Genomic DNA, 10,876 nt, shown 5'->3' on the forward strand with positions numbered 1-10,876 from the left:
ATAACTATTACCTAAATGAGATGTGTTGATATCAGGCAGATACTTCAGATATTCAACCTAATTGTAGAACTTGTTCACTTCAAATCCTTAAGGATTTCATACTTTCAATTTACAACCACTAGAGTGCACTAGAAATCCATTTTATTCCTTTCTGGAATAAAATAGGAATTGTTTCTGTAGGGTCCCAAAGCCAACACCATCTATAAAATTGTGTTATGCATCTTAAGGAACTTTTAATATCCATTCTCCAGTTGCAAAGATAATTTAGCAGCTGTAAATGATAGCCATCGTAACATGAAATGTGTTATGAGTTTCTCTAGAATAGCATTCTCAGGAACTACGAAGTGGAGCCATAAAACTTTTTATGAGCTACGGGAGATGGCAGGAAGTTGTTTGGCTTCCTTTTTCCAAAAGTATATATATATATGCTTGATTTGATATGCCATTTTTATATAAACGAATCAGGCCTGAAGCACATTCTGGTTTGTATTTGTGATATATATAAAAACAGCATATCAAATGCCATTTTCCTACTGTAGCTGCCTTTTTACTTGGCATCACTAAAGATAGCTTGAGAAAGATGCTCAAGCAAGGAATCCGTTTCAACACCCTGAATCCATGGAACAATAGGACAACACACAGTCCTTGTAGGGCATAAGGCATAATTTAAAAAACCCTGATGTCATGATATCAGCATCCTGCATGTCAACAATTACATGGAACTGTAATTCTTATGGTTACAGTTTTTGGTACATCTTGAAGGTACATCTCTCGTGGATCATCTTCATAGTTGGGCTGCTGTTGAAGTGATATTTGCCCTAATAGAGCTCCTCTGTGGATTCTTGCTACCATAAAACTTCAGTTATCTGTGCGAGATACATTAGTCATCACTCAGTGATTCCCTCATTTAGCAACCATTCCCAGTTAAGACAGTGATGAAAAGTAACTCTGCAGCTATGACCTTTGCAGTGCCTTTCTGTGTCACATGTTCAGTATTACAGTAAGTATGTGTTGCCCCATATAAAGTCATAAGCACAATTGCACTTGCAATTTGTCACTTAGCAAACACATTACTAAGACCAAGTTGCCAGTCCCAAGTTAAAAGGACTACTTCTAAAAGCACTCTGTTTAGTCTGGACTGCATTCACAACTCTAAATGGCTTGCAGTGTGTAAATATTAGGATTAAAGCAACAACATGGCGGGACAAATCAAGCAAATAACAATAAAACTGCTAAAGCCCATGTTAGAATTAATCATGTATGATAAAAGGTAGCTTAACCACGAGCACCATAACCCACCTTGCCCCAGGGCATGCTGAAAAAGCTACATCATGAAAACACAAGACCAAGGCCATATTGAAACCCTATTTTTTCTACCAGACCTTCTGTTGTAACATATTCCATCAATGTTCTCCTGCTATCCCAGGCTAGTCCCTGCTTATATGACATGATAGGTTATAAGGGTATGAAAAAAACTGACCTTGCTTCTGATAATGTTTATCTTTTTTTCCTATAGTGACAAATTTTGCAGAACAACTTGAATGGTGACCTGATCAAACAATTCAGAGCTCTTGCATTATAATAGTTGTGTAAAAGAGGGGATTCTAGGATACGAGGGTAATTCAGAAATAAACCTCCGTTTGGTTATCAATGACAGAACTTTTATTACACACATTAGAAAACTACCACCATTACATTACTTTTTGACATAATTGCCATTCAGATTGAGGCACTTATCATAACATCTAACAAGGTTTGAAATTCCTTAGTAGTAGTTGCTCGGCGCCAAATCTGAGCTATAGTGGGGGGTGATCAAAAACATCTCAACAGAATTACTTTGAAAGTTCTTGGGTGCGTCAAGCGGTGTGCGGGTGAGCATTATCGTGGGCCAGCACCACATCGGAAGTGGTGCCATAGAAAATCTCGTCAAATCTGAAGATGCCAAAGGATTACTGCTAGTGAAGTTCATGGAGTGTGGTTCAACCACCAATTCAGAAGTCTACTGTGAAACAAAAACTCAGATGAGCCATCCATAACAAGGGTTGGGGCATTATCAAGAGCCTTGGTGGAGCAGTGGGCTAATGCCTCCTTAAGTAACACCAGCTGCCTGGAATTAGTGCAGGTTCGCATCCCACCAGGCTCAAGGTTGACTCAGCCTTCCATCCTTCCGAGGTAGGTAAAATGAGGACCCAGATTGTTGGGGGCAATTAAGCTGACTTTGTAATAATGCCGCTTGGGGTGTGTGTGAAAGCCCTAATAAGCAGGCATATACATAGAATGAAGGCTACTGCTAAGCTTGTAAGCCGCCCTGAGTCTTCAGAGAAGGACGGGATATAAATGGAATTAAAATAAAATAAAAATAAAAAATTATCGTGGTGTTGGTTTACGATAATGCTTGCCCGCACACCACTAGACACACCTAAGAACTTTTCAAGCAGTTCCATTGGGATGTTTTGATCATTCCCCCCCCCCCCCCATAGCCCAGATTTAGAGCCGAGGGATTACTAGTAAGGAATTTCAAACCTTGTAAAACATTATGACAAGTGCCTCAATTTGAATGGCGATTATGCCAAAATGTAATGTAATGTAGTGTTCTAATGTGTATAATAAAAATTCTGTATCTGCGAGTGTCTGTCATTGATAACCAAATGGAGGTTTATTTCCGAATTACCCTCGTAATTGGTATAAGAACATCTCCTGAGATTCCATTTGTCACCACAACTTTGAATTTGTATAGGAGTCCTTCCTCTTCTAAATCTCCTTACTCTAAGGGCAAGGAATGGGTTAGGGTCTGTTCTATTATCCATGAATTCAAGCATCACAAAAATCGATATTATGAAGTGGGGGAAGAAGGGATTCTTGATAAGTCTTAAATCTCAGTACTGAAAAAAAATGTTATATATAATCAGTCACTCATCTTCCAAATCCATTAGCAAACTGAGATCTTATAACAGCAGGAGGGCTTACCCACTTATTTATATTTATTTTTTTTGACCTTTACAATAACAAATTACAGCTCACTTCATTAATCTGGAAGAGTTTGTTTAAAACTGTAAATTAGTCTTGGTTAGACCAACTAATTTTAAAGTAGAAGATTGCTGTTTCAATGGTTTGGGCAACCAAATTAACTGCAAAAGGTCAGCTGTGGATAATTACATTTTTACCTGTCCCTGCTTAGGTTGCTGATACGCTATAGCAACAAATAGAAATAACTCGTGGAGACTCCCTTTTGAAAAACTGAACAACAGCATTTGAAGTAGGGAAAGTTAAGTTTGGACAGCCAAGGATTGTTCACAAGATTCAGGAATTGTATTAGCTTTGATCAACAGAAATTAAAGTACTTTTGTATGTTCACCTAAAACTGGAGATAGGAGGGTGGAGTCAATCAAAGAGTCATGATACAAACTGTGCTTTTTGTACAAATAGTTCATAGCAAAACTTTTATAATATGAGGAGCTGCAGGAAATAAAGCAGAGGACAAGATGCCTTGAGTGAGAGGTAGGAAGTTGTAGAGGTGACTGGACACTGGTAAGAGATTAAGTTCAAGTCGATATGGTGAAGACTGGGATAATGTAATTTTTTGCTTATTGCAGCTTCACATTTTCACCTATCAGAAGGAATTGCAGAATCATTTTTGTAAGTGTGGAGTTGGAGAATAATTGCTTAATGTCATAAGACCTGATTATGATGGAAGTAAAGCTTGTGAGAAAACAAATGGAATGCTTGGGGAATTGTTCAGCATTGAGCATAGAATAAAGACAAGGATGTGAAACATTTTCATAGTTGTTTAATGTATTTGTAGTAAAAATGTAACAAGTGGTTATGTTGGCATAGAGGTTTCTTGGCTAGGGACATAAATGTGTATTTTTGGATGCTGATGATGCCTTGTCGGCTGGAAACACAATATTTGAGGTGAATGTCTGGTAGATTGCAAGGTACAGTGTGGGACATGTATGACTTTGTAGAAAAATAACATATCAAAGACAAACATACCTTTGCCATGTTTGACAGGGAAAATGGAGTGAGTCATTGCAGGTTGTCAATAAATTTTATAAAGAACTAGAGGAAGTGAGTGAACAGCTTCAGAAAACATTCACTAGAAATAGAAAAGTGGAATGAGAATTTTAAAATGAACTGATTGCTGATAGAGTGGATAGTATTTCAAAAGAAATTAAAGTCACTGTACAGGAGTGTATTTATGCCTTATTTCGGGTAATCAGTGTTCAGTATCTCAGAAAGAACATAAAAGTAAGTTGAATGCAATAGGACTGGATACTTAAGTGTGCATAGTAAAACAAGAAGAGATGGAGTCAAGAATGAATTAGTGTGGACTGAATACCCATAGAAGAAGTATGGTTGACGTGGTTTGTTTATATAGGAAGAATGAATGAAGATCAGATCACGAATCAAATCACAAATCAATATCTGAAGAAAGAATGAATGAGATGAAAGGAAAGGGAAATAAAAGATGCAGTTGAATGGATTTGAAGAGTTGCTCAATCCAAGATGGGTGACATTCTCGAATGTCAGGGTTTGAATCAGTATATGTCGGAATGTGGAAAGCAAGGATAGTTTGCAAGAATAGGGAGATGCAGAGCCATACAATGAATAGGGTTGTGTAAATGAGATTTAGATACAATTTCTGTTCTGCCTCTTTTTCTCATGTCTTTAATTTCTTTTGTTTACTATTCTTTTCTCCTCTTTGCACATTGCATAATGTGTTGCGTGATGTGCATATACTGTTTTGGATTCTCTTGGAAACTAGTAATGAAAAATATTACAATCTGAATCTTGGTTTAGTTGCAGAATGCAGCCTTCCATTGATTCGGTTGCCTTCCTATCCCTAAGTGAAAACGTTAAGATCCTTTCGGACTTCTTTTCATTTCAGCCTTCTAGTAGTATTTTTTCTGCCCTGGGAAAATCAATGGCATACAAATATATTATGCTGGTAATAAATTGGCATACTCAGTGCATAATATTTTTCTTCCACAAATAAAATACAATCAGATGCAGCTTACAAATGCTAAATAGTCATTATAAAATTTAATTGCTTCAACATTTTCAGTCAACAATTGTCCTTTTTGGTAATTTGAAGTTATTTTTTTTCCTGAATATGTTTCAATCATTTATTTGTTCTAGATTATTAATGTAGCATTGGATAAGTGCGTCACTGTGAATCGATCTAGTCTTACCTTGGAAACATGTGATATTAATAACAAGGTAAATGGAATTATTTCTCATTATTCTTAGAGGCTAAACCCTTTTTAAAATGTCTTCAAAATACTGGATATGGTTTAATCTTATATAAGCTATTAAGTTCTCTACCCAGCTGTGATACTTGTATTATTTTTAGTTGTAAAGGACCTTCTGAAGTCAAAAGGAATCCAGTTCTGTCTGGATAATCCAATTGTCAGCTTATCCAAACAGAAGGTGTAGAGCAGTGTGTCTCAACCTTGGCAACTTTAAGATGCATGGACTTCAATTCCCAGAATTCCCCTACTAACATGCTGGCTAGGAAATTGTGGGAATTGATGTCCATACCTTGTTCTGTACCAGCCTGCTACCGGCCCTGCAGAAAAGGCAGGAACAACCCCTTTTACAAGAAGGCAAGAGGCTGGAATTAAGCCTGCCAAATTTATTAATACAAAAACAAACGGAACAAGACACGAACCAAGAAACAGGAGCTTTTCAAGCTGTTGCCTTCAGCAAACCAGCCCTCCCACGCATTCCCCTTTTATACAGTTCAGGGCGTGGCTTCTCTCTGCCTCCTTCCGAGGAGCCCCATTGCCTTCCTCTGTTTACTCCTGATTGACTGCCTCCTGCGTCGGGCGTCCTTGAACAGGGCCAGCTGTGGGTCATCTTCATCCACACTGTCAGGCTCACACAGCTGGGTCTCCGTCGTGACCAGGTGGGAGGGGCCTGGCTGAGGGCTCTCATCAGCAAGATCTTCAACCCCCTCAGCAAGCTCTTCAACACCCCCCTCCTCCTCTGAGTCGTCCGACCCAACTGCCGAACCCACAGGCTGACCCTGAATCACAACATACCTCTTAAAATTGCCAAGGTTGAGAAACCTGGGTGTACAGGGTAAGGCAGATTACCGTGAAAGAGTCCTGCAAGAACCATTACATAGGCAAAAGGGGGCTGAAGTATTTTATAAGTGCAGAAGAAGGTAACCTTTAGAAGCTATTCAGGCAGACAATTCCCTAATTCACTGAGCTATAAAGAATAGGAGGAGGAAGTACATCACAATTAGACTTGGAAGAGTCTGTTATAGCCAGTCCCAATTATAATATTCTTAGCCTTCCTGTGGAGTTGATTTCCTGGCCAGATGTACCCAGCGATGCTGACAGAAGGGGATTACAATGTGGCAGCGATTCATCTGGCTTGCATGCCCAAAATTGAATTGTGGCCAGAATTCCTTCTTCAGATAGGGGGTCCCTTTGAATGGGCTCTGCTCGAATACTCTGTCCCTTTTCCTACAAGAAACACAAGGGTTGCAACAGTCAAGCTGCTTGGAGAAAGCTGAGAACAGCCCCCCCCCCCACTCGTGATGGCCCCAAGAAGAAGTCTAAGAAGACTCACCCTGGAATAGGAGTGAAGTGAAATTAGAGAAGAGCACCCTGATCCTGGGTGGGTGGCTTTGGGAAGTGCTCAGGAGTAGGCTAGGGCTGTGAACACAAAGAACACTGAAGGAAAATCCCTAGTTTAGTGTCAGCACTTCAGTAAAGACTGTCTGCATCCAGACAAAGCAGGATTGTGCTCTCTTTCAGGTTTGCTCATGCTTCCTAGCTTTCCGCACTCACAAATCAAAACTAATGCTCTTCTTAGTTCTGCCAGGGTTAATAGACATGAGGACCCATGAAGAAAAAAAAATGGAGAAAATTGAGGGGGGGGGGAAGTAGTTGCAATGTTATGGAGAAGAGGTTTAAGAAGTCTTTTTTAATGTGTTTGCCCCAATAAATTTTTTAAAAATGGATGAGTAATTATTTTATTTTATTTTAATTCCATTTATATCCCGCCCTTCTCCGAACTTTTTATTTTTTAACAGGGGGTAGTTGGAAATACATAACAATTTGTCTCAATATAGGCAAACCTTTAATAAAATTAAAAGGCCAGAAATGGTGAGAGCAATAGTATTTCAGATGCAGAAAATAATATGATTAGATCATTTTTCATGTAGCAATATGTGTATTTTGAATCTTATTGTCCCCCTTCAACATTTTTCCCTGAAAAGTAATATTTTCCATATCCAAATAATATTTTGCATATGCTCTGAATATGCAACTTCCTTTGTGTTAGGTGAATTGACGGTTGCTTACGTTTTCAATAATAACTTTATTAAAGGAAAGGAACAAATGAAGCAGCTTGTTAGGTCCATTTGTAACAAAAATTAACCTGTTAAAGTGAATTTAAAAAAATAAATGTACACTTACTGTTTGAATAACCTACATTTTCAACTTAATAACCCAAACATAGTTTTATGGATTTTCAAAGTAACAGAATGAGTAAGTGTTGAGAGGGGGGGGGAAGGGAACAATAAAAAAATCTGTCTTTTATTTAATGGATCATAAGTTTTGAAAATAGGTCTTATGTGTGCCTTTAGCATTGGTCTAACTGAGAAAGGGAATTGTATTATTTATACTGACCCTTTGGTCAGTATTTGAGTAACCTCTGGGAAGAGCATCTTAGACAATCCAGGGCATAGTCACAGAGAATCAACTCTTTAATTCAGAAAACTCTGATTGAATCTTTTATCTTTTCCAATTCTTTTCTATGTGCAGAACCAAAAGTTCAACTACACCTGGCTGAGGCTAATCCAACATGAAGGCTCCTGCGTGGCACTTACTGATGCCGAAGGGACCCTGGGTCTGCACCCTTGCGATAAAAGAAACAATAGCCAGAAATGGTTGCATAAATCACTGGTTGCTTTTCACCCAGAACTCGTAAGTGCGGCTGTTTAGCAAATAACAACCCATCTCACTGTGGCTAAAGTGGAACCGGTTCAAAACAAAGAGAGCTTGCTACATCATTTCCCTCTGTATGGCAATGACAGACATGCAGACATTTGTCATTCAAGTAAGGAGAGGACTTATGCAAGGTTTACTCTTAGCTATCATTTGTAGGTAGAGAAGTAATATCAGTGAATATTTAATCTATCATCAGCTCCCTCCAAGTGGTCTGGGGCAGTGTATATCATTCTCGTTGCACTTAACTCTTCGCCACACCCCTGATCTGAACATTAGACTGAAGATTATGCTTGTTCAGGATCCTCCAGTAGTGAGCTTAATGGTTTAGTCAGGATTTGGGCACGGGTCTCTCTAGTGCTAACCTCACACTTTTAACTCCAGGATTGCAAATAGAAAGTCTGACTGAAAGTCTAAGGACTACCGAGCTAGTATCAAATTTTGTAGAATGAAACCCCTGTCAAAAAAAGAGAAGGGTTTGGAGTTACACTTAACAGATATTTTCAACTCCAAATTTTATTATTTGCCAGTCATGGAATTTCTCTCCATGCTCCATTTTGTAGTGAAAAAGTGGAGTAACAAAAATAAATTTGGAAACATTTTTGTTGATTGTGCCCTTTGTTTAATGCTGTTCCATTATATCACTTCCTATTTATTTCAGCAGGGACGCGTTCTTTAGGATATCCAAATTGGAATATTGTCATTAAAAAAAATTGCCGAACAAAAATTTACAACCCACATGTTAATAAACGCTAAAAGATAATAGGCAACCATCAGATTTAGACCCTAATCTAATACCAATATAATTCATAGGCAGCTCACATCAAACACAGATCAGAGAGACTTGTGCATTTTGCAACTCCCCCCCCCCCCCCCGCCCTCCCAAGCAAGGTCTTTTTCATGACTAATTGACTCTAGGGACACCTCTGTGCAGCTTTCTTGTCAACCATATGTAAACAATTTGTCATTTCCTTCTTTTTTAATTCCAAACATAGGTAATGGTGGTGGTGGCTGATACAAGCTCTACCTTTTTTCCACATAAGTTATGATGTTGCAGGCATGTACAAAAGGGGCGGAGCTTGAGTTTTTGTGAAGCAAGACTGCTTTCACCATTCTGAATGATTCATCCTTCTGATGAAAGCAATGGGACTGTGAACGCCTCTGCCAAGTTCCCTGTAATTTCTTCACTAACCCTGCATGGATTTTTAAGACCGGCCAAATTTGGCTAGGACTTGCCATGTACTATAAATTATTCTGTTACTTTAACCAAATGGCCACAAAGGTGTAGTGAAAACAGTGAAGCAGGGGAAAAAAACCCACTAAGTCAGGGGTCTTCAAACTTGGCTCTTTTATGACTTGTGGACTTCAACTCCCAGAATTCCTCAGCCAGGCACGCTGGCTGAGGAATTCTGGGAGTTGAAGTCCACAGATCATAAAAGGGCCAGGTTTGAAGACCCCTGTAGTAAGTAATGTTTGTAATATCCAAAATGAGGATTGATACAAAGGGCACCAAAAGAGCAGCCTTACAAAACAGTGTGAGACCTTTATTGAATGGGATATGTTCCAGATTCAGTATTGATAGGTTTTTTTTTAAAAAAAATCTCATATTGAAAGTAAATGTCTCTACAAGATGGAGAAACTCTCCATCAGATAAAACAACATTGGTTAGATGAAGTGCAAAAGTTGCTCCTTATAGAGAAGATGACAATATGTGTAGAGGTTATGTGAAGTGATGAGTCGAACAAGGAGAGCCAGAGGCCCCTCCCCACTTTATCATGGAACCAATTGCACCTTCTCAAGCCATTCTACCTCAAAGGATTGGTGTTGTGGGAGAAAGATTATGAACCTCATGTAATCTGCTTTTAGCTATTAATAGGAAAAGCAGAATGTAAATGCAAATAAGAAAAAAAGAGTATAAAACTACAGCAGTGAATAACTTGTTGCAATTGGAGTACATGCATCCAGTTTTGTATTAGGCTGTGTTAAAAAGTCTTTTAAACAGCCAATGTTTTATTGAAGTTATTGAAAAATAATCTCATTTGGTTTCCTGTTGCTTTGATACAAGCTTGTCAAAGCTATAGTTGCAACCTTTCAAATATATTTACCTTAGGTGGCATAGAGCATAAACTGCTCATTTAGGATCCAAAAATAGTTTTAGCAAAAATATATATTTTTTTATCCTCCATAACTATAGGACCTAGAAATTGATCTTAATGCTAAGAAACTGCTAAAGTAAATTAGAATGATTTTCCTGTATCTAAAATTGGAACGGGGATAGAATATGTCAGTAGAATCTCTTGGTTTTGTGGGGAAGGTCAATTACAGCAATTAGAATATCTCATCAGTAATCATGTATCTAGTCTTGGTATAGAGATGCCTTCCATTTATTCCTCCATCGAATAGAATTCCTTAAAAAAAGGAGAAGGTATTGTCTTGAAAAGGGTTCCTAAAAATTTAAGAACATTTTCATCCATTTAAGCTATGAAATAGTTTGCCAGTTTCTAATTGTCTTCATATGAAAGATGGATCCTTGCCATCACAAAGATGTTTGAGTACCTTCCTTCCTTCCTTCCTTCCTTCCTTCCTTCCTTCCTTCCTTCCTTCCTTCCTTCCTTCCTTCCTTCCTTCCTTCCTTCCTTCCTTCCTTCCTTCCTTCCACTAAACCATTAAAAACTAATTAAACACAATTGGATACATACTGCTGCATCCATCCATACATGTTAAATTAACATCAAACTGAGGTATACACCTTTATCTGTTGTGGTAAAAGATCAGATTAGTTTTTATGAGAATTTTGGATGTTAAAGGAAGAGAATATAAACCTTAAGGGAGAAATGCAGCCTAAAGCTGTCTCCATCATAGGAAACCAAAATACGGATTTCTTTTATATGAAAGTAATAGCTGTTACTCAC

The 10,876-nt window shown here is 38.2% G+C and overlaps 1 protein-coding gene across 2 annotated transcripts in view; it reads left to right on the top strand.

Annotated features, from left to right (window-relative positions):
• The window catches only part of GALNT5 (polypeptide N-acetylgalactosaminyltransferase 5), a 44,836-nt gene that overhangs the window by 26,746 nt on the left and 7,214 nt on the right, over positions 1-10,876 (top strand). For both annotated transcript variants that reach the window (XR_014026822.1, XM_081330501.1), the window contains exons 8-9: positions 5,140-5,220; positions 7,782-7,943. Coding sequence is in view for 1 of the 2 variants with exons in the window: in XM_081330501.1 (XP_081186627.1) it covers positions 5,140-5,220; positions 7,782-7,943 (243 nt within the window). In the remaining variant the exon portion in view is untranslated. The remainder of the gene's footprint in view (positions 1-5,139; positions 5,221-7,781; positions 7,944-10,876) is intronic.

The sequence above is a fragment of the Vipera berus genome (genome assembly GCF_964194415.1).
Source record: "Vipera berus genome assembly, chromosome: 1".
Taxonomy (NCBI): Eukaryota; Metazoa; Chordata; class Lepidosauria; order Squamata; family Viperidae; genus Vipera; species Vipera berus.